At 42.3% G+C, this 23,676-nt stretch overlaps 1 protein-coding gene across 1 annotated transcript; it reads left to right on the forward strand.

Moving 5' to 3' along the window:
- Positions 1-15,533: 15,533 nt before the first annotated feature.
- On the forward strand, positions 15,534-19,976 carry smu1a (SMU1 DNA replication regulator and spliceosomal factor a). Its single transcript, XM_014199459.3, has 12 exons — positions 15,534-15,678; positions 16,058-16,268; positions 16,376-16,528; positions 16,839-16,949; positions 17,077-17,205; positions 17,423-17,542; positions 17,683-17,799; positions 17,916-18,043; positions 18,159-18,285; positions 18,489-18,656; positions 18,773-18,925; positions 19,272-19,976. The coding sequence occupies exons 1-12, from the start codon at positions 15,653-15,655 to the stop codon at positions 19,368-19,370; spliced, it is 1,542 nt and encodes a 513-aa protein (XP_014054934.1). The 5' UTR covers positions 15,534-15,652; the 3' UTR covers positions 19,371-19,976.
- Positions 19,977-23,676: the final 3,700 nt, after the last annotated feature.

A 23,676-nucleotide genomic window follows, 5' to 3' on the forward strand; every position in this document is an offset into this window, starting at 1 on the left:
CTATTGCACTTTTCATGTAGACTACTTTTTAACAGCTAATAGCCTAACTACCGTTCAAGCTACACTATGTACTAAACATTCAAATCCTGTTGTTGTAGTATTATTTTACTGTCACAATATAAGTCAAATTAAGATCCAATATCTGTATACTTGACTCCTGTCATGGGGCGGCAGGTAGCCAGGCGGGGAGGAGCATTGGGCCAGTAACCGAAAGGTTGCTGGATCGAATCCTAGAGCTGAGAAGGTAAAAATCTGTCATTCTGCCCCTGAGCAAGGCAGTTAACCCACACATTTCAGTTGAATGCATTCAGTTGTACAACTGACTAGGTATCCCCCCTTTCCCTGTAAGACCCTATGATCTGTGAACCATACATGGTAGAGACAACATCTTGGTGTGATTTTACTGCTAATGGTGTGCTCTAAAATATGAAGTATGTCAAGATTCTGAAATACTATTTTTCATATACATTTATTCAACAGAAAACATTATTATTTGGATAAAATTACCCTTTTTGATTTTGCTTATTAGACATTGCTTGGAACAATATACTACACTCTTCAAACACATACCATTTCCAGAGTGGACTCTCTGCTACTTTTGAAGAAATTATCAATTTTATACATATAAATTGTCATTATAGGTTACTAACCAATCATAGCCCTCCTGTATGATGGCACATTCAGCAAATCACCAGCAGAGGGAATTCCCTTTGAATCCATTTTCCCATTCACTGTGTTGGTGAATGGGAAAACACATATGGAACACATATGGAATTATGTAGTAACCAAAAAAGTGTTAAACAAATCAAAATATATTTTATATTCGAGATTCTTCAAACTACCCACCTTTTGCCTTCATGACAGCTTTACACACTCTTGGCATTCTCTCAACCAGCTTCATGAGGTAATCACCTGGAATGCATTTCAATTAACAGGTGTGCCTTCTTAAAAGTTCATTGTGGTATTTCTTTCCTTCTTAATGCGTTTGAGCCAATCTGTTGTGTTGTGACAAGGTAGGGATGGTATACAGAAGATAGCCCTATTTGGGTAAAAGACCAAGTCCATATTATGGCAAGAAAAGCTCAAATAAGCAAAGAGAAACAACAGTCCATCATTACTTTAAGACATGAAGGTGTGTCAATCCGGAATTTTCTTAAAGTGCAGTCACAAAAACCATCAAGAGCTATAGTGAAACTGGCCCTCATGAGGACCACCACAGGAAAGGAAGACCCAGAGTTAACTCTGCTGCAGAGGATAAGTTCATTAGAGTTACCAGCCTCAGAAATTGCAGCCCAAATAAATGCTTCACAGAGTTCAAGTAACAGACACATCTCAACATCAACATCAACTGTTCAGAGGAGACTGCGTGAATCAGGCCTTCATGCTGAGAAGAAGAGACTTGCTTGGGCCAAGAAACACGAGCAATGGACATTAGACTGGTAGAAATCGGTCCTTTGGTCTGATGAGTCCAAATTTGAGATTTTGGTTCCAACCGTCTTGTCTTTGTGAGACACAGAGTAGGTGAACGGATGATCTCTGCATGTGCAGTTCCCACCGTGAAGCATGGAGGAGCAGGTGTGATGGTGTGGGGGTGCTTTGTTGGTGAGACTGTCTGTGATTTATTTAGAGTTCAAGGCACACTTAACCAGCATGGCTGCAGCGAAATGCCATTCAATTTGTTTTGCATTTAAAGGGACTATCATTTGTTATTCAACAGGACAATGACCCAACACACCTCCAGGCTCAAGGGCTATTTGACCAAAAAGGAGAGTGATGGAGTGCTGCATCAGATGACCTGGCCTCTACAATCACCCGACCTCAACCAATTGAGATGGTTTGGGATGAGTTGGACCGCAGAGTGAAGGAAAAGCAGCCAACAATTACTCAGCATATGTGGGAACTCCTTTAAGACTGTTGGAAGAGCATTCCAGGTGAAGCTGGTTGAGAGAATGCCAAAAGTGTGCAAAGCTGTTATCAAGGCAAAGGGTGGCTACTTTGAAGAATCTCAAATATAAAATATATTTTGATTTGTTTAACACTTTTTTGGTTACTACATAATTCCATGTGTGTTATTTCATAGTTTAGATGTCTTCACTATTGTTCTACAATGTAGAAATAGTAAAAATAAAGAAAACCCCTTGAATGAGTAGGTGTGTCCAAACATTTGACTGGTACTGTTAATATAATTAATATTTCAGAGCACAATATTAGGAAGCATGTATAGGTCTAAAATGGCCACTTTCATCATGATTTTCAAAAAAATGGTGTGTGTTAAAGCACAAGTGTAAAAAGCATATCAAACATTATTCCTCACAATTAAGTTTCTATGTGAGAATTGCCAGAACAATCTGAGATACCAAAGATATTTTCGGCCATACTGGCATGAATGTCTTCCTAGCAAATGGGAAACGTTCCTCCATGTGCAATGTTGGAAGAATGCAGTGAAGCGATGATATTATTATATCAGTGTAAACAGAACATTTACCGGTATGTCATGTTGTACTTTGATAATTAAAAAAAAGTTTGAAGACATTGTTTGTGTTCCACACACACACCACACTGTTTATCCTTGAGCAGCACGGCCTATGCTATTTTCCATGTCAGGTGAAATCCGTTCTGAGGAATGGAGATAAATGTTTTTGGCGGTGTCAGGAAGAACACATGTTGCTGCCTTCCCAGGTCTACGACAGCATTTTTATAAGCGCAGCAACCTAATTATCAACACTGTGATTTTCTGAACATACCAATTACAGTATCTCATGGTTTAGCTCAGTCAGTGTTTACCACAGCATGACCAAACTTGTGAAGTATAAACCACACATTGGCCTACTGTGGCTATAATGCACTTGGAAGACTAGCATACGTCAGAGGGAAACAACAACAGCTACATAAACATATCTGTATTCAGAAAAACATTTCCGTAAATGTATGTAATAAGGGTTTCAGAAGATTTCCATGACACAACCTCAAGGTATGGTGTTATAATGGTAGTATTTTACATAATATCCAGAGCCATTTTCCCCTGAAAAAGTGTGTGAATAGACACATTAGCAGAGTGAACTGTGGAGCTCCATGCTTGTGGAAGTCGATGGCCACGGCTAAACGATGTGTCCCATTGATTAATGTCAGGTTCCCGCAGGGGGAAGGAAATCACTGTGGCACGCTGGTAGAGTTGTAACAGTGCTGAGCTAGGACCAAGTTACCCTTTCTTTCTGTCTCTCCCTCTCCGTCTCCTGCTACACACACACTTGCTCCCAGTGGTGTAAAGCACTTAAGTAAAAATACTTTAAAGTACTACTTAATTCGTTTTTTAGGGTATCTGTACTTTACAATTAATATTTTTGACAACTTTTACTTCACTACATTCCTAAATAAAATAATGTACTTTTTACTCCATACATTTTCCCAGACACCCAAAAGTACTCGTTACATTTTGAGTGCTTAGCAGGACAGGAAAATGGTCCAATTTATGCACTTATCAAGAGAACATGCCTGGTCATCCCTACTGCCTCTGATCTGGTGGACTCACTAAACACATGCATCGTTTGTAAATGATGTCTGTGTGTTGAATCATGCCCCTGGCTATCTGTAAATTAAAAAATAAAATGATGCATCTGGTTTGCTTAATATAAGACATTTTAAATGATTTATACTTTTACTTTTGATACTTAAGTATATTTAAAACCAAATACTTTTAGACTTTTACTCAAGTAGTATTTTACTGGGTGACTTTCACTTTTACTTGAGTTATTTTCTATGAAGGTGTCACGACTTCCACCGAAGGTGGCTCCTCTCCCTGTTCGGGCGGCGCTCGGCGGTCTACTAGCTGCCACCAATCCCTTTTCCTTTTCGTTTGGTTTTGTCTGTCTTGTGTTTCACCGGTGTCTAGTTTAGGTTAATTAGTGGGGTATTTAATCTCGCCCTACCAGTTTGGTTTTGTGCAGGATTGTTTGTGTACATGTTGTACACAACATGTACTCTGCTCTGTTCTGTTCGACAGGTGTATTTTCTGGACTGTGTTCTGGATTATTTTAGTGGGCTGCTGTTGTGGTCCTGTGCCTGTTCTATGGATGGACTCTTTAATAAATGCCTTCTCTATATTATTACTCTCCTGCGCCTGACTTCACACCCACCTCTCCTAGGGAGCTGTTGACATAAGGTGTCTTTACTTTTACTCAAGTATGACAATTGGGTACTTTTTCCACCACTGCTTACTCTCTCTCTTCCTAATCAATCCATATTACTTAGAATTATTTCTACCGCTTGTCTATCCTACCTCTTCTGTCATCTTGCTCTGTAATGCTTGTCACTGCATGGCCAAGTGGCAGCTTAGTTCTGTACTGAGGACTTTGTACTGATGAGAAGTCAAGAAATCCCAGGTGATCGTATTGAACACGTGTTGTGCCCTGGGGGATGATCTCTTAAATTGAGACTACATGCAATGTTCAAAGAATGTTTTGAGAGCAACCAAGCTGATTGCAGGTCAGTTGTACGTGTCATGATGAATGATTATAGTCATTATACACTGACATACTCCTCCTGGATCATAGCTTAAGACTGGGGTGGCACCAGAAACATTGGAGGGTGATATGAGATTACAGATTAATTTCAACCTTATTTGAGGAGAGGCTGGAGAGAATTCTAAGACTGTGTTGTCTACAGTGCAGCCACTTGTATTTTCCCTTTTCCCCTCACGTTGTGCTGATCAAGCAAGCACCAGACAGATGGACACACATCTTCCTCTTCACACCCCAGTCAACACGAGTGCGTGAGAGCAAAACGAGCATTCAGTCACTGATAGGGTGGAAAGTTCATTCATCTTTTGAGGGTTGCTTTCTTCCTGCAAATGAAGACATAGTGAATACGCTGTGTATACCAAACACGAGGAACACCTTCCTAATATTGAGTTGCTGCACCACCCTCCACCCCATTTTGCCTTCAGAACAGCCTCAATTCGTCAGAGCATGGACTCAACAAGTTGATTAAAGCATTCCACAGGGATGCTGGCCCACAGTTGTGCCAAGTTGGCTGGATGTCCTTTGGGTGATGGACCCATTCTTGATACACACGGGAAACTGTTGTGTGAAAAACGTTGCAGTTATTAAAAGCGTTGCAGTTATTGACACAAACCGGTGCACCTGGCACCTCCTACAATACCCCATTCAAAGGCACTTACATTTTTGTCGTGCCCATTCACCCTCTGCACGGCACACATACACGATCCAGATCTCAATTGTCTCAAGGTTAAAAAATCATTTTTTAACCTGCCTCCTCCACTTCATCTACACGGATTGAAGTGGATTTAACAATTGATTTCAATAAAGGATCATAACTTTCACCTGGTCAGTCAATGTCATGGAAAGAGCAGGTGTTCATAATGTTTTGTACACTCGGTGTAGAAATACTGTAGCACAACATATGGCTGATTCAGACGGGAAAGGTGGCCTTCCTTGTAGCTGGAAGATGTGCAAACGTAGCTTTTCAACAGCTGCCTGGTAGGAAGTGAGAACTGTAGGTGGCATCTTTAAAGTATATATGACTGATAGGCTAATTGTTACTGTCAGCCATTGGAACAGTCACACTTGCTTCTTTTGCAAGCCAGAGGGAGAATGACTTCTTCCTACATTTTAATATTTAATAATAACTAATTCTATATGCTAATTATAAATACTTCAAGGAAGTTGTGGCCATAATTAATGTGGAATCTTGAAATGGAACTTCGATATCCTGAGAAAAAAATTGCATTTAATTCTCATTATAGGGGTTTGACCTTTTCAAACTGGGTTTTGCTGTACTTTCAGTAATTTCCGACAGCCAGGCCTATTCCCATGGCGACAAACGCCACTCTCATTTCAAAAAGTATTATTATACAGAGGAGCACAATGGGTAGGTACAAGGCAGTGACATTTCAGTTTGTTTCCCTCTCAGCAGTCGCCCGAGAGAACCCACGAGCACTGTTGGGCCTGTTCTAATATTTGAAAATGACCCACACCAGTCCTACCTCTCTAGAACCGACTGCAAGGGGAAAGAGTGTTTCTTTTTTATGTTTACATGACAATGACAGCTCTGTTTCACTTGAATGGAACATATTCATTAAAGCACAGATGAATTTGTCCTGTTACAATATTATCTCAGAATGCAAGTATCCCAAATGAGGTCAAGGCAGTGCATAATTATTTCCCAGCTGTTCACTTTAGCATGTTTTGAATTTGAAATAGCTAAATGGTGCTCATGGTAAGAGAATACATTCTCCATGATGTAACCCTTTTAAAATGTCTGAAAAATGGGTTCGCCTAAGGAGTAAATATCATTTACAGCAGTTCAAACAGAAGACGGGTTTAGTTATTATCTTGACTCTGCACTGCAATAAGTAGATGCAGAGAACCAATAACTCATGAAGTGTATGTGTATTGTCGAAGCCAGAAACAAAAGGAAGAAAGGCAGTAGAGAGAGACATTCTACTTCCATCACTCTATCCTATCATTAAACAATTGCCTGGTAATTACAGCATTAATTGGGCTACCACAAATTATCTTTATTTTTCTTTTGTTTTATGCCTAATACCCTCACTCAAACTTGTTAAGCCTATCTGTTGTTTCAGTACGAACCAAGTCTGCATGTGTGTATGTAAATACCTTAAGCACAGCAATTACTGAATGCGCAGTATGTTCTGAGCCGTACTGTATGGAGTGTCACTGATGAAAATAAGCAAGGGTGGTTTAACAATTACAAAACACTTCAACCACAGCCTCATCACTTCTTTGTGTTTCCAACGACAGATGGCGAGCACCCTGTCAGCAAGTCGACTGTAGTGTAGCGTAGACTGAATCTTTGTCCATTGTCCATTACATGATCTTATCAATTCATATGACTTAGTTTACTGTTACTTTTGTTATGACAAGGAGTATGCAGCATTTCTGGTCGCTTATTAAGTTCATTCAAATAAGCCTCGTGGTAAACTGTGATTCATTCCGTCATTCCCTTTTTCCAATAACAGAACTCTGTTAGAAATTTCAAATCACAGCCAATGCATCCTACCCCACAAAAGCATCCCTTTGATCAGCAATTGAACTGACAAGATACTGTCACATCCTGTAAAGCTTATACAGACCTCTTGTGCATTCTCAACAACAAAGGCCCCCCAATAGCGGGACTTCTTCTTCTTCTTCTTAAAAAAAAACCTTGTACATGTCACACATTTACTTAAATCCGGGCAGCGGCCTTAGCCAAGTAGACAGCCCAGCATCTGAAAAGACAGCGCTAACACCATTCAAAACATCTGCTTGTGTCAGCACTTTGCTAGGTTTTTCATGTTAATACAATGTGATACAGCCCAGGAGCTTTTCTACTGAAGAGCGGTTTCTCTGTGGTGAGCTTTATGATACTCCATTTATTGTGTTCCAGGAAGAAGGATACCCCACTGCTGTGCATCTCTCCAAGCCAGGCTGTTCAGGGAGCTCCATGCATCTGTGCCTGTGTGTGCAGACACATTGCCTCGCAGGAACAATCACATTTTTACTGTAGCTTTTTCATCACCTTGATGTGCCATCATTAATTGTATTCTGATGCCAGCTGGTTTTGATATAAAAAGCCCAATTGTGTTTTGTTTGCACTGTAGACTATGTGAATGTTACAGCCTTTTGAATAGGCTACAACTGTCTGGTTCACTATTCTCACTTATTTTCCTTTTCTCCTTCCTCAGCCTGGGAGACTCCAGGATCAATAACGACTTATCAATGGAGAACTAGGACCCCAGGGAGAAGCTGCCTAGAAGGAAAATCGATCTAGCCAATTCCCACCCACCCCTGCTTCACACTCAAGAGCCGACTAATGCGCACACCATTAGTGCACAGAGGTGAATAGCTTCTTGGGACAAATTAATCAGACCCCTATCAACAAGATAAAACAGGTGGTATTTTGTTTGTCTTACAAGGTCATGTATTTGATGTTATTAGGAGAAAGGCTCATCGTGTGTGGGGTCAAACAGCTCAGTGTTCCAACTGTATCATACACAGTGATTTATTTGCTGAACAATCATCCCAAATACTAACATTTAAGACCAAGTCTAATTAAAAATCAGGGAGGAAGCAATTACTTCAGCTTTTACCAGAATATGTTCACGTGTGCAATGCAATACTGTTGCAAACATATAGCTTTTTTTCTCTGCCAAAAGTGATTTAATACCAAGCCTGAGCAGCGTTGAGCCAATGTCCCCACAAACATACATGAAATGAACGACAAGCTGGACTGGTGCAGCACAGCACTGAACATCATAACCTTGAAAGACCTTCACTGGCAGAGAGGACTGATAAGACTATCCTCTCTATAAACGTGGAGCTCCCCCTGTTGAACAAATTTGGGAAAAGCAGAAAATGGCGTGAAAGTGCCATTGGCCATTCAAGGGATGTTGCCAGGGTGGTGTAGAGGGAGGTCTATTGGGAAGTTTAGAACAAGGTTATTTATTCATTCAATGTTTACTTTACCAGGGAATTTGAAGTTAAGGAAATATGATAACACTCTTTGGATAGGTGTCAAACTCATTCCAAGGAGGGCAGAGTGTCTGCAGGTCTTCGCTCCTCCCTTGTACTTGATTGATGAATTAAGGTCACTGATGAGGAAGTGAGGAACTCTTCACCTGGTTGTCTAGGTCTTAATTGAAAGGAAAAAACAAAAACCAGCAGACACTAGACTATCTACTAACCCTAACCATAACCCCTAATTTAACCCTAACCTTAGCAAGCAGTTGCTTATGAACAGATGGTCATACTATCAACAAACTATCTGTAGAGCACCTACAGATGGACTATCTGAACAATCCAAATAAAGTGTGACCGAAAGTATTTTATATACGAAACCTCGCAAGACATCAGCAACAACAACAACAACAAAAAATCCTGATTGACAGGGACACAAGTAGGCCTATGGTGAGCTTTGACATTGTATGAAGAAGTATTCAGAGACAAGACTGCAGAATAGGCCTACAGTCTATGGTGGTTTGATTTGAAGAGGAAGTGGGCTATGTTGATATGACTGCTAGCCTACTCAAATGAAACAGGTCTTCTCAAATGAAACAGGTCTTCTCAAGTGAAACAGGTCTTCTCAAGTGAAACAGGTCTTCTCAAATGAAACATGAATACCAATGATGACGGGCCCTGGAGGAGTGGTGCCAGGAAAACAAAATGAAGGAGCTGATCGTGAACTTCAGGAGACAACAGAGAGAGCACGTCCCCATCAACGGGCCGCAGTGGAGAAGGTGAAAAGCTTAAAGTTCGTCTGCACCACTGACAATCTGAAATAGTCCACCCACACAGACAGTGCGGTGAAGTAGGTGCAACAGCACCTCTTCAACATCAGGAGGCTGAAGTAATTTGTCTTGGCCCCTAAGACCCTCACAAACTTTTACAGACGTACTATTGAAAGCATCCTGTCTGGCTGTATGACCGCCTGGTACGGAAACTGCACCGTCTGCAACCGTGGACACACCGCCTGCCCTCCAGAAGGTGAGGTCAGTACAGGTGCATCAAAGTTGGGACCGAGAGAATTTAAAACAGCTTTTATCTCCAGGCCATCAGACTGTTAAATAGTCACCACTAGCCAGCCTCTGCCCAGTACCCTGCCCTGAACTTTAGTCACTGTCACTAGCCTGGCTACCACCCAGTTACTCTACCATGCACCTCAGAGGCTGCTGCCCTATGTGCATCATCAAGGATAACTGGTCACTTTAATAATGTTTACATACCGTTTACCCAGGTATATACTGTATTCTAGTCAAGGCCTATCCTATTTAACTATTGCTGTACATATACTATTCTTCAGATAAATTACATATTCTATACATATACTGTCCGTATTGTCTATACATCCCATATCCACTACATTTATACACACAAAAGTATGTGGACACCCCTTCAAATTAGTGGATTTGGCTATTTCAGCCACACCCGTTACTGACAGGTGTACAAAATCAAGCACACAGCCATGCATACTCCATAGACAAACATTGGCAGTAGAATGGTCTTATTTAAGAGCTCAGTGTCTTTCAATGTGGCAACGTCACAGGATGCCACCTTTCCAACAAGTCAGTTTGTCAACTTTCTGCCCTGCTAGAGCTGCCCAAGTCAACAGTAAGTGCTGTTATTGTGAAGTGGAAACATCTAGGAGCAAGAACGGCTCAGCCACGAAGTGGTAGGCCATACGGGACCGCCGAGTGCTGGTAGAAACCTCAGAGATCAATTGGTAAACTCTGATTGACCACCCCAAGATATGCACAACGTCTATTTGCGCCCCTACTGGATGGAAACTACAAATGTAATGGCTGTGCTCAATGCAATGGCACTTATAAATGTAGATCCTTCAAACACCCCCAAACAGGGAAACAGATCCCAATCAAAGGTGTTATCATGTTCTCCACTAAGGCAGTTATTTATCTTATAACTTGTCCTTGTGGTTAAAATGATGTGTGCAAAACAAATCGCAAATTAAAAGTATGTATCTCGGAGCATCATAGCACCATTAGGTGCAAAACCTCAACTTACCCAGTTGCGGCCCACTTTTTGGAAGAAAACCACTCGATTTCGTCTCTACGTTATATTGGCATCAAACATGTCACCCTCCCTAGGAGAGGGGATGACCCCGACAATTTATTGTTAAAACGAGAGGCTGCCTGGATGTTTAATTTAAAGACCCTTGCTCCCTTCAGTCTCAACGTAGACTTTGATCTGAAGCCATTATTGTGATGATTGTGATTTTGCTATTGTAAATGTTTGTAGGCTTATGTAGCCAAATTGTATCTATGATCGTACGCTATCCATTTATGTTTTCTGTATGCTATTTTAATATATGAGAATTAACAAATGATATCAGGCCACACCTGGCCATGATTACAGACACCTGTGTGTCTTTTGACACAATATAAATGAGTCATCCCGCAGTGTTTGTCATTATACCCTGAAGACAGCTTGTCTGTCAAAATGTTGGACATAAATATTTTTGCATCTGAGCTCATAGAGTGTGCGGCTTTCCTTTATTTTTTTAAGTGTTCCACTCCCCTAGCCAGCACCTCGCCTAAATATGTGTGTTTCTTTCGCCTCTAGAGCTGCCCAAGTCAACAGTAAGTGCTGTTATTGTGAAGTGGAAACATCTAGGAACAACAACGGCTCAGCCACGAAGTGGTAGACATACAAGAACAGGACCGCCCTGCGCTGAAGCGTGTAAAAATGTTTTTTATAATAAATAAATAAAAACATTTTAAAAATATATATATAATAAAAATCACCTGGCCTCGGTTGCAACACTCACTACCGAGTTCCAAACTGCCTCTGGAAGCAACATCAGCACAAGCAGTGTTTGTTGGGAGCTTCATGAAATGTAAAAAAAAGAAAAGAAAAAAAAGAAAAGAAAAAATATATTTATGAAATATATGCATTCACTACTGTAAGTCGCTCTGGATAAGAGCGTCTGCTAAAATGACTAAAATGTAAATGTAAATGGGTTTCCATGGCAGAGCAGCCGCACACAAGCCTAAGATCAGCATGTGCAATGCCAAGCATCATCTGGAGTGGTGTAAAGCTCAATGCCATTGGATTCTGGAGCAGTGGAAACACGTTCTCTGGTGTGATGAATCACGTTTCAGCATCTGGCCGTCTGACGGACGAATCTGGGTTTGGCGGATGCCAGGAGAACGCCATCTGACCCAATGCATAGTGCCAACTGTAAAGTTTGGTGGGGGAGGAATAATGGTCTGGGGCTGTTTTTCATGGTTCGGGCTAGGCCCCTTAGTTCCAGTAAAGGGAAATCTTAACGCTACAGCATACAATGACATTCTAGATGATTCTGTGCTTCCAACTTTGTGGCAACAGTTTGGAGAAGGCCCTTTCCTGTTTCAGCATGACAATTCCCCCATGCACAAAGCGAAGTCCATACAGAAATGGTTTGCTGAGATCGGTGTGGAAGAACTTGACTGGCCTGCACAGAGCCCTTACCTCAACCCCATCGAACACCTTTGGGATGAATTGGAACGCCGATTGCGAGCCAGGCCTAATCACCCAACATCAGTGCCCGACCTCACTAATGCTCGTGGCTGAATGGAAGCAAGTCCCAGCAGCTACTTTCCAACATCTAGTGGAAAGCCTTCCCAGAAGAGTGTTATTGCAGCAAAGGTGGGACCAACTCCATATTAATGCCAATGATTTTGGAATGAGATATCCGACGAGCAGGTGTCCACATACTTTGTATTTCTCTCTATATTTCTACCCGACTGAGTATTGTTATGCCCAGGAGGCTGTCCATGTTACGAAGAAAATGCAAGCACTGCTTCTTCTTCTTCTTTTTTGAGATTTGGTTGGTGGATCGCATCCAATTTAAGGTGCATACACTGCCACCTACTGTACTGGAGTGTGAGGCCATTCACAGTCTACCTACATTAAATTCTTTGTGATATGATACTATAAAATGGGGGGAAAGGAAAACAAAAAAAAGTTACCCTACCATCTATTAGCCCTCTCAACAACAAAACATATATATTTTTTGTAAATACACCACCCCATTACACTATTTACCCTATCTAATTCTATTCCAGACAAACGGTCTGGGAGGACAGAACACTACCTCTCAACAGCTCCTGCAACTGTTCTGCAGTAAAACCTCACACTCCCAAGTATTTCTCTGCCGTTGCCACCACAACCTCTATTTTCTGTGACTTTTGATCCATTTCTGCAGTACAAATGACAACCATAGCTATGAATGGCAAGAAACCTACCTTTCTAAAGCATATATTCTTTCCATCTCTCTCTATAGCATTGGACCAGTAACCGAAAGGTTGCTGGGTCAAATACCCGAGGTGACAAGGTAAAAATCTGTCGTTCTGCCCCTGAACAACTGTTCACTGTTCCCCGGTAGGCCGTCATTGTAAATAAGACTTTGTTCTTAACTGACTTGCCTAGTTAAATAAAGGTTAAATGAGTCTGTCTACTCAGAAGAATCCTCTCAGGATCCCTCCCCCTGTACCCATCTTCCTCTACCACACTCTTCACTGCTTCAGCGTAAGACACTTTCTGTACTACTCTGACCCTAGCAACCTCAACCTGCCTTTCTCTCACCGGACACCTCCGATCTCCAGCTAACAACTAACAAACAACTTTCTCCAGCGAAACTACACATTCCTCATCTCATGCCCTCCTGCAAACTTCTCACATGTAGGACTCTCCCTCCTACAATACTGCTGCAACATACCCATAAACCTGACACCTAAAACACAGAAGTATTTTAGGAACAAACAGGATAACTTACACTTCCTAGCTTAACCTTATCTGGCAAGACAACATCTTCGGTCTCCCCACGCTCCCACCGGATCTGCATCGCGCCAAATGACGAGCGTCACAGACACTGGGAATCTTCAATTTCAATTGATCTTCATCAACATTTAATGCCACCCACGTAATAACCCCTTTCAACGGTGCCCTGCTCCGGAGAGCAAAGCAAGTCACATTTCTTGTCCCTAATCGCGTGATCCGTAGCGCCAACTCCCTCTGGGCTGCAGAAACACAATAAATCATCACTCCTAGTTACTTTCACCAATTCAACAGTCACCAACCTCTTCTCCACCCAACCTACCACCACATATGGATCAGCCAAAATGCAAGGATCGATTATCTCCACAAATCTTACTCCCACTGGGCCAGAATCATCCTTTACATCCTCAGACCGAGACCTGAACTCAGCGGTCCTCACTGCAGGAACTTCATCCACACTCTAGTCAGGTTCCATCTCTGAGTTACTGGAACACGTATCCATCTTTTTGCACCTGACGCAAACTTTCCTCACCACAACGCTTCCCTTTACACTCAACTTCTTCCCTTTACACTCAACTTTTTCTCAACAGTCATCACTGCATCTGCCAGCACATCGAATTCATCCTCAATCTCGTCGCTCTCAATTCCCTCAAGATATTCCAAAGGTTCTGGGAAATCTCTCATTCCATATTCCCTCTTAAACATTAACTGTCCATTTTTTCTTGTCCATCACCTTCTCCTTTGCCAAATCTTTCAGAAGGCCTGTGTGCTCCACTTTTTTTCCTTTTCCGCCATATTTTTCAATTACTCCTGCTCTCCAAACATTTATCCCTGTGCAACCTCTGCAATCACTGCTAACCCATGCACCGGTTAATGAACAAGGGAACAAAACTAACGCACCACAGCACACAACATCATCAATTAGCCAATCAGTGGGCGCCCAAAACAAGCACAAATAACCTGACTGACCAGAGTGAGTTAATTTACCAAAGAAGACACTTCAGTCGAGCCAACTCTCAAATAAATTCATAATACCGTAGTAAGCCCTAACTATTCAGTCATCATTTAACTGTCTACATCCAAACTCCAAAAAAAAGGAATTGGTTTTGACCATGGCCAGTGCAGGTAAACCAGCTGTGTTTACACAGGCAGCCCACTCCTGATATTTTTTTCACTAATTGGTCTTTTAACCAATAAGATCAGTTCTGAAAAAGATCTGATGTGAAAAGAGTTGATGTGATTGGTCAAAAGACCAATTCATGGAAAAAAATATTAGAATTGGGCTGCCTGTGTAGATGCAGTAGCCAACCTGGGGTGCGTCCAATTTGATTGAACGTTTGCTATGTTGCATAATGGTTTGTACTGAACGACATGTTTCCTCAAAGCATTCTTCAATGTTCTTGAACAGACTTTGAGGTGCATTTGACCCGTTTGGTGGGTGTGGCGGGGTGATCTCTGACGTCACCTACTAAGGAAATGACCTCTATAACAGGATTTTTGGCAGTTAAATGCAACCACAAAACACTATTTACAAAAAGTAATATATTCATGTTTTTTTTGTTTACAGGCATGATAGCCATACTTTTAGTTCATGGTTGACGCAGCTTGTTGGCCATTAGCCAATCGGCGTTTCTCAACGAGTTCAAAGCACTTCAATGCATCCAACTGGTATTTACGACTTCACAACTGGTAATTACCACCTTCCCACTTGTGTATGAATGCAGCATGCATTTTGAACCCACAACCCAAGCCCCCCTCCCCCATTTAATTGAAAGTTCCACTACGTTTTTTTCGTACTGAACACAGCCCTGAATGAACCGCCATAAGGGCCCTCCCTGGGCCTACATACAGGTCATGTTCCCCTGCTCAGATGTTGTGTCAACCAATGGTTGAGTTCCCCTGCTCAGACGTTGCTTGCATGAACCAATTGTTGCGTGCAATGTTATTGACTGTGTCAACGACTGACAGGTTGTTATAACATATGATGTGGTTAGCATTGTAAAATGTAGCAGGCGTCATCAACGTTAGGCTAACCACATCAATCTGTCACTTGTGCATTCCTCTGCCCAGGCGTTGCCGCCGCCCTCCAGATCTTACAACACCTGGATAGGGATTTTACGTATCAGCTAACCACGTATGATATAGCAATCTGTCAGTCGATTGACGATGGCGTCACACACAAGCATTGGTTGATGCATGCAGTCGACTTTAGACGGTATATACGTTAATCTACTTTTATTTTGAAAATATATTTGTAGTCTACTGCTGCTGGAAACTCCGCCCACTTCAACGACTGTTCGTTCCTTGTTTGCGTTTGCGCTGACTTCTCTACTCACAACGATCTACTTTTTGGTGATTTAGAAATGTCTTTGGAGGTGGAATCAGCAGAGTAAGTATTAAAGCTATTCACATTTGCACAACTGTAAATTGCTGAATGTTTTGTTTATGTATTATGGTTCACGTGGCAGCTCTAAACTCAGTTGAGGCCTACCTCAACCTGCAAGCAGCTTGTATCCAGTAAACGTTAGCTACCTAAGCTAACATAACTTGCCTGCTAGCTAGCTATGTTTCATTGTTTTTGTACCCACCAGTGATCTTTTTAATGTAGCTATATAGTCTTAGCTAACTAATACTAACGTTAGCCTGTCAGAACGCCTTAATTAGCTAACGTTAGCTAGCTAACTGGCTTGCAAGCGAAAACGATTAGATAGAACTTGTCTTTCGTCAAAATATGACATGCCTTGATGGAGTGTACCATGATTTTGCAGCGTGATTCGTCTGATAATGCAGTACCTGAAAGAAAACAATCTGCACCGGACATTGACCACCCTGCAGGAAGAGACCACGGTGTCTTTGAACACTGTGGACAGTATCGAGAGTTTCGTGGCAGACATCAACAGTGGCCATTGGGATACTGTGCTGCAAGCTATCCAGTCCCTCAAGCTCCCTGACAAGACTTTGATAGACTTGTATGAACAGGTAAAAAGTTGTGTTTGGAATTCGTATGCACCAGAACGTTATTTTCTAGCTAGCTCTGCTGCTATGTCATTATGTTTTTTGTAAAATGCGTTTGTGTGCCCCCCTAGGTGGTGTTGGAGCTCATTGAGTTGAGAGAGTTGGGAGCAGCCAGGTCTTTGCTAAGGCAAACAGACCCCATGATCATGCTGAAGCAGACGCAACCAGAGAGGTACATTCACCTGGAGAACCTGCTGGCTCGCTCCTACTTTGACCCCAGAGAGGTGAGTTCACTCCATGTATAGGGGAGATATAACTCAGTATGAACTATTTCCAGGTTGTCTGGTTTTGTCTGTGCGTCTATTGTATGCCTGAACTTTAATTGGACACCAAAAATAACCTTCACCCGTGTTCTCCTGAAATATAGCATTAATAAATGTCCTATAGAGTTTTGACTTTGGCAGTTGTCTATTTGTTCCATTGCCACTCAGAAATTACTGGTCTGTTTTGTTATGGGTGCTTCAGAGTTCCTGCGGTCTTGTGTTTGTGTCATTGCTCAGTGTCTGTGTGCTCTCCTCCCTCTGTGTCCTCCAGGCCTACCCAGATGGCAGCAGTAAGGAGAAACGACGGGTGGCCATCGCCCAGGCCCTGGCCGGGGAGGTCAGCGTGGTGCCCCCCTCACGTCTCATGGCCTTGCTGGGACAGGTGGGTGACATGTTCCTACACACCTGGAATATACGGTCTTTTCATGTTAATTCAGCATATAGTCTGATCTATGACCAGGCTAATAGTATGCAGATTAGTATTTTTAACCACCATCTCTGTCTCTCAGTCCCTAAAATGGCAACAGCACCAGGGTCTCCTGCCCCCAGGTATGACCATTGACCTGTTCAGGGGCAAGGCAGCCGTGAAGGATGTGGAGGAGGAGCGCTTCCCCACACAGCTCACTAGACACATCAAGGTACTGTATGTCCAGCTATGGTATTGCTAGTGTTTATTAGTAAGGATGGTTTTGATGCTTCCCCTTGGCCCTGTCTTTCAAGAGATTATTGTATCTCGATGGTACTGGCTTGGTTATGTAACATTTTAATTAAATTATGCATAAAAACACAATGCATGAATACAAGAACAAGGAGTTCTGCTTGGGTGTCGTCATAATGCAGTCTTATTCTTACTAGTTTGGGCAGAAGTCCCACGTGGAGTGTTCCCGCTTCTCCCCTGATGGTCAGTACTTGGTCACAGGATCAGTGGATGGTTTTATCGAGGTCTGGAACTTCACCACTGGCAAAATCAGAAAGGTGCGTGTGCGATCTAACACCAATTGATACTCTGATTTGGGAAATACACTTGATTTCAATTCATGGAGTTTTCAAAATACCCTTTTACTGCCTTGGTAGCGTTTTTAATAAGATGACCTAATCAAATGCGTGTGTGATAGGATCTCAAGTACCAGGCGCAGGATAACTTCATGATGATGGACGATGCAGTGCTGTGTATGTGCTTCAGCAGGGACACAGAGATGCTGGCCACAGGGGCCCAGGACGGCAAAATAAAGGTCTCTACTGGCACTATAGGAATGTCACTTTTCCCTCAACTTTTAATGTTCAAACTCTTTCATTGGGTTGAGTGGATACTCACACTACCTTCCCTACCTCGTCTCCCCTCTGACAGGTGTGGAAGATCCAGAGTGGTCAGTGCTTGCGGCGCTTTGAGCGCGCCCACAGTAAAGGTGTCACCTGCCTCAGTTTCTGCAAGGACAGCAGCCAGCTGCTCAGTGCTTCCTTCGACCAGACCATCAGGTGACCTGCACACATGAAGCTCGCTTTCTCTCATGGTTTCTCCGTCTTTGTTTTTCCTGCCTATAGAACAGTGGTCACCAAGGAACCATAACTGTTATGTTTTTGCGTTCCACAGGGTTCACGGATTGAAGTCGGGCAAGTCGCTGAAAGAGTTCCGAGGACACTCCTCATTTGTTAATGAAGCAACATTCACACCTGACGGCCACCATATCATCAGCGCTTCCTCTGACGGCACTGTGAAGGTATGAACCCCCACTCTGCAAAAGGCTGCTAGAAGCCAACAGTCCCATAATAAGTAAAAAAGGTATTTGCATCAGATACTGTATTTTGACTTGTCTCCACCCTTTACCAGATTGTCCAATTCATGGTATGTCCTGTGTACCTGCATTTCCAGCAGAATATATGTTAATGGATTTTGATTAACACTTGTGTGTGAATCTGTCAGGTGTGGAACATGAAGACCACAGAATGCACTAACACCTTCAAGTCCCTGGGCACCTCGGCCGGCACCGACATCACAGTCAACAACGTCATCCTTCTGCCCAAGAACCCAGAGCACTTTGTGGTGTGCAACCGCTCCAACACTGTTGTCATCATGAACATGCAGGGCCAGGTCAGGACTTAGCTACTTACGGTCACCTTTCATTTAAAAAAAATGAATATGAAGTATTCATTTTGAATATTACAAATATTATATTGGTATGACCTTATTCCCCTTTTGTCCTCCAGATTGTGAGGAGTTTCAGCTCTGGTAAGAGGGAGGGAGGAGATTTTGTCTGCTGTACACTGTCTCCACGTGGCGAGTGGATCTACTGTGTAGGAGAGGACTTTGTGCTCTACTGCTTCAGCACAGTCACCGGCAAGCTGGAGAGAACCCTAACAGTATGTTTATTCCAAATCATGTGAATTAAAAACAATCAACCCCAAGCCTGGTTAAAACTAATTTCTCAATGATAAAAATAGGAGTTGTCAATTCACCTGAGAATGAATTAATGTGTAGACAATTTAGTCAGGATTATGCACCTAAATCAAAATTTGTTAGTTTAATGTAAATGTGCCAGGATTGGCTATAGCCTAAAGCAGGAGTCGGCAACAGGCAGACCAGACGGGGTCAGTTTGCAGTGTACAAATTGTATTTATGTTCCGGGATCCGACCATCTAGTTGTCTTCCCCTGGCCTAACGTTTGTATTAGACTTGTCTCATTAGCTCTTGTCTCCCCCATCCCAGGTCCATGAGAAGGATGTGATTGGCATCGCCCACCACCCCCATCAGAACCTAATCTCCACGTACAGTGAGGATGGCCTACTCAAGCTCTGGAAACCCTGAGCTTAGACCTTAACCCCACAAGCCCCCTTCATCAGCATGCCAGCTGCTTTTCCCATGGGATGCTGCAGTGTTTCCTCTACTATCACTTTAGGTGGGCCAGGTAGTGACTCCCATCTAGCTCTTTTGTTCAGACTAAATTGTTTTGGGCCCCAATTGATTCAAATTGGCAATATGTGTTGCTGTTTCAGGGCACCTGTGCCACGCCTAAGAGAAAGTCTAGCTAGGGGAAACACTGGGGTAATGGGAGTGCAGGCGTGGGCTTTAAACATACCTTTTTTAATACAAACTTTTCTTTATGTAAATATTTTTTTATAGGATTTTTTTTTTCTTCTAATAACGTCTGGTTGGGTATTTTGCCTCATTTGTCAGTCAGGTCAACAATTGCTTTGTTACTGCACAGCAATAAATAGAAAGGGCTTTCATTTGTCTCTGGTGAATGACTCATGTTGATTTTTGTATCCCTGATCTGATATACCTTTTCATGTGTTGCTGTGTGTTCCTAGATGTGAAATGCATGGGTTATTGCTATTACGTATGGATTGTCAGTGGTTGACTGGATTTACATGTACTACTTCCTGTCTGTCCCATTAAAGATATTTGATCAGGTATTAGTGTTTGCTTGTCAGGAAACAATTATAAAGAGGCATTTGAACTTACTTTTGGTACTTGTTTTGTTCTGTACAGTTATTAAAACCAATACAAATTACCAAAAATCGGTACTTTGGGGTCAGTAGTCGATGTGGCAGTTTCGCAACTGTATCAGTCTCACAACTCGTAATTTACATGCAATCAACCTTTTTTAATTATCAATAGAACTTCATACCATGATTCATGTCCTCAGATGGGATGTTTACTGCATGATTGCAATCTGTGCAGGGCCGGTTCTAGACATAAGCATTCTCTTATGTCAGTCACTCAATTAGCCATGTCAGCTAACAATGATTAGATTGGTAGTTAGTCTTAGTAATCATAGCCAAATACCAATTGGGGATGCAGGGTATGTCCCCAGGCCCTCTGACCTCCAGGGAAACCCATTAATTTTGTTATTCATTCTCACTCATATCAATTCATTACAAAATGTGTAGAAATGCAGGAAATTTGTACAAAACTGCAAAAAGTTATCTTCACATGGCAAAATAGGTATAATTAGAAATTATTTTGTAAAACTGAATTTTTCTTTGCCATAGTAGAATTGCATATTGTGTTTAAAAGCATAGGTTTGGTATGAAACTTAGCCATAATGCTGAGGTGGCATGCACTACTCTTGATGGGCACCGCCTGTTACTACAATCATCCTGGAAATTCTAAACTTTGCAAGGCATGTCACTACTCCCATATCTTCACATAGCCCACCACATGCATTGGAATAAAGTAGGCTACTGCAATTGAAGGCAAATTGTTGCTTACTGAAACTCCCAAAGGCATCCAATTGTTATATGATTGAAGCAATAGTCAACCCACGTGTGATCAACCGTTTCATGCTGTTTTGATAAATCAATGTCCGATTTTTCTTTTCACTGAATCTCTGTTTGCTATTGGTTAGGCTACAATGTCGAATGTAGAAATGTCATCTTGTCTAGTTGGCTCATTCATCAACACTGAACAGAACATTTTGCCAGCATGTTACGTAGTTTAAACAAGTGGATTATTTTGCTCATCACTTGCAGTCGTTCAGTAGCCTAGGCCCACTCCCAACCAAAAGCCTGTGACTTGTCTTTATGTGATATTGCTTGAATCCCCGTCTGTATATTTGTTAAAGATCTCTGGTTGGGCAAATACGTGGAGGTGGTATAGTTCATCTATTACTGATCAGAAACATTTAGCATGCAATAATGTAGCCTAAATTAAGAGTAGGCCTATTCTTTTTGCTGATCGCCGGCAACTCCAAAAGCCTGCGGAGGTTGTCAAATATGAACACGAGACTAATGCTGTTGACAATATAGATTGCTATTATTTTCTATGGGTATCATGACGAAGATACTCTCAGTGTAAGACCCTACGCCTGCTCCCTAACAAGGCAGAGGGTAGAAAATAGATCAAACGTGGATCAAAAAAGCACGGGCTTTCCCTGGGCTCTGTTTCAAAATATCACGTTTTATATTTCGCATGTTGTGTGGGAAACATATTTGTATTTTATATTTCATATTCTTAGCGCACTATAACATAGGCCAACGTGTGTTGACAGACCAGTAACAAACTCAAAATATGCCATTGTATTCTTTTGAAAATACATTTTACTAGTTTTATAGCCTAAAATGTTTATTAGGACCTGCCTAAAACAAAATTTGTACATTTAATGTATAACGGATTTCTTTGTGATGGTGTATAGTCAATTGATGTATTTATTACACTTGCCAGTGTGTGCACGGGAGATATAAAAGGCTTATCCTGGCAAGAACATGGTAAAAATGGGACTGGCCTCTAAAAAAAACATTCTGGGCTCTAGGCAACATACTGTAAAGTCAGTAAAGGGTGTTGCTGTGATTATTTTCAATGAAAAATGGTCAAAGAGAAACAAAAATAGATTCTTAGCCAAGAGCAATTTCTCAAGCAAGAATTTTACTAGGACTGTCTGGGAGTGAACTCGTTTGACTATTCACTAAAATCTCAGTAAAATCTGGGTTTATGATTGTAATTCAACTGCCATGGTTTGCTTAGCTAGATGCAGGTAGCCTATAGCACCAGCTAGGCCTAGCCTACATCTAATTTCAGTAGTCTATGCAAAATTAACGATTTAGCAGCTTGCTTAGTTCAAATTGACAGACTAATTTTTTCCACGTAAATAGTAAGTGTTTGTGTTACCCAATAAATAGCCTGCTGGAATAGGCTACTGATGGGGTCGTCATTTCAATCACTGAATCACATAATATGGATATGAACTGAACAACAGCCAGTGTGTTTTTTTTATTTTTTTTTTAACCTGTAGCCTAATCTGACTGTTACCGTCAATCTAATGCATTTTAGCTGATCGTCAATTGCGATAGAGCTGTGACCATGATCACATTTCATGACTTCCAATTTAATTAACTAAACACGGCCCTCGATAATACCATAATAACAAATCTGTAACAATAAACTGAAGTTATATGCTATTTATTAAATCCGTTTGCGGCTCCAGGTAGCTACACAAGTGGCGGTATTGATTTGCAACGACTCCAGTGATATTGTCATTTCAACATATACTGCTCAAAAAAATAAAGGGAACACTTAAACAACATAATGTAACTCCAAGTCAATCACACTTCTGTGAAATCAAACTGTCCACTTAGGAAGCAACACTGATTGACAATACATTTCACATGCTGTTGTGCAAATGGAATAGACAACAGGTGGAAATTATAGGCAATAAGCAAGACACCCCCAATAAAGGAGTGGTTCTGCAGGTGGAGACTACAGACCACTTCTCGGTTCCTATGCTTCCTGGCTGATGTTTTGGTCACTTTTGAATGCTGGCGGTGCTTTCACTCTAGTGGTAGCATGAGACGGAGTCTACAACCCACACAAGTGGCTCAGGTAGTGCAGCTCATCCAGGATGGCACATCAATGCGAGCTGTGGCAAGAAGGTTTGCTGTGTCTGTCAGCGTAGTGTCCAGAGCATGGAGGCGCTACCAGGAGACAGGCCAGTACATCAGGAGACGTGGAGGAGGCCGTAGGAGGGCAACAACCCAGCAGCATGACCGCTACCTCCGCCTTTGTGCAAGGAGGAGCACTGCCAGAGCCCTGCAAAATTACCTCCAGCAGGCCACAAATGTGCATGTGTCTGCTCAAACGGTCAGAAACAGACTCCATAAGGGTGGTATGAGGGCCCGACGTCCACAGGTGGGGGTTGTGCTTACAGCCCAACACCGTGCAGGACGTTGGGCATTTGCCAGAGAACACCAAGATTGGCAAATTCGCCACTGGCGCCCTGTGCTCTTCACAGATGAAAGCAGGTTCACACTGAGCACATGTGACAGACGTGACAGAGTGGAGACGCCGTGGAGAACGTTCTGCTGCCTGCAACATCCTCCAGCATGAAAGGTTTGGCGGTGGGTCAGTCATGGTGTGGGGTGGCATTTCTTTTTGGGGCCGCACAGCCCTCCATGTGCTCGCCAGAGGTAGCCTGACTGCCATTAGGTACCGAGATGAGATCCTCAGACCCCTTTGTGAGACCATATGCTGGTGCGGTTGGCCCTGGGTTCCTCCTAATGCAAGACAATGCTAGACCTCATGTGGCTGGAGTGTGTCAGCAGTTCCTGCAAGAGGAAGGCATTGATGCTATGGACTAGCCCGCACGTTCCTCAGACCTGAATCCAATTGAGCACAT

The sequence above is a fragment of the Salmo salar genome, chromosome 05 (assembly GCF_965601325.2).
Source record: "Salmo salar chromosome 05, fSalSal1, whole genome shotgun sequence".
NCBI lineage: Eukaryota > Metazoa > Chordata > Actinopteri > Salmoniformes > Salmonidae > Salmo > Salmo salar.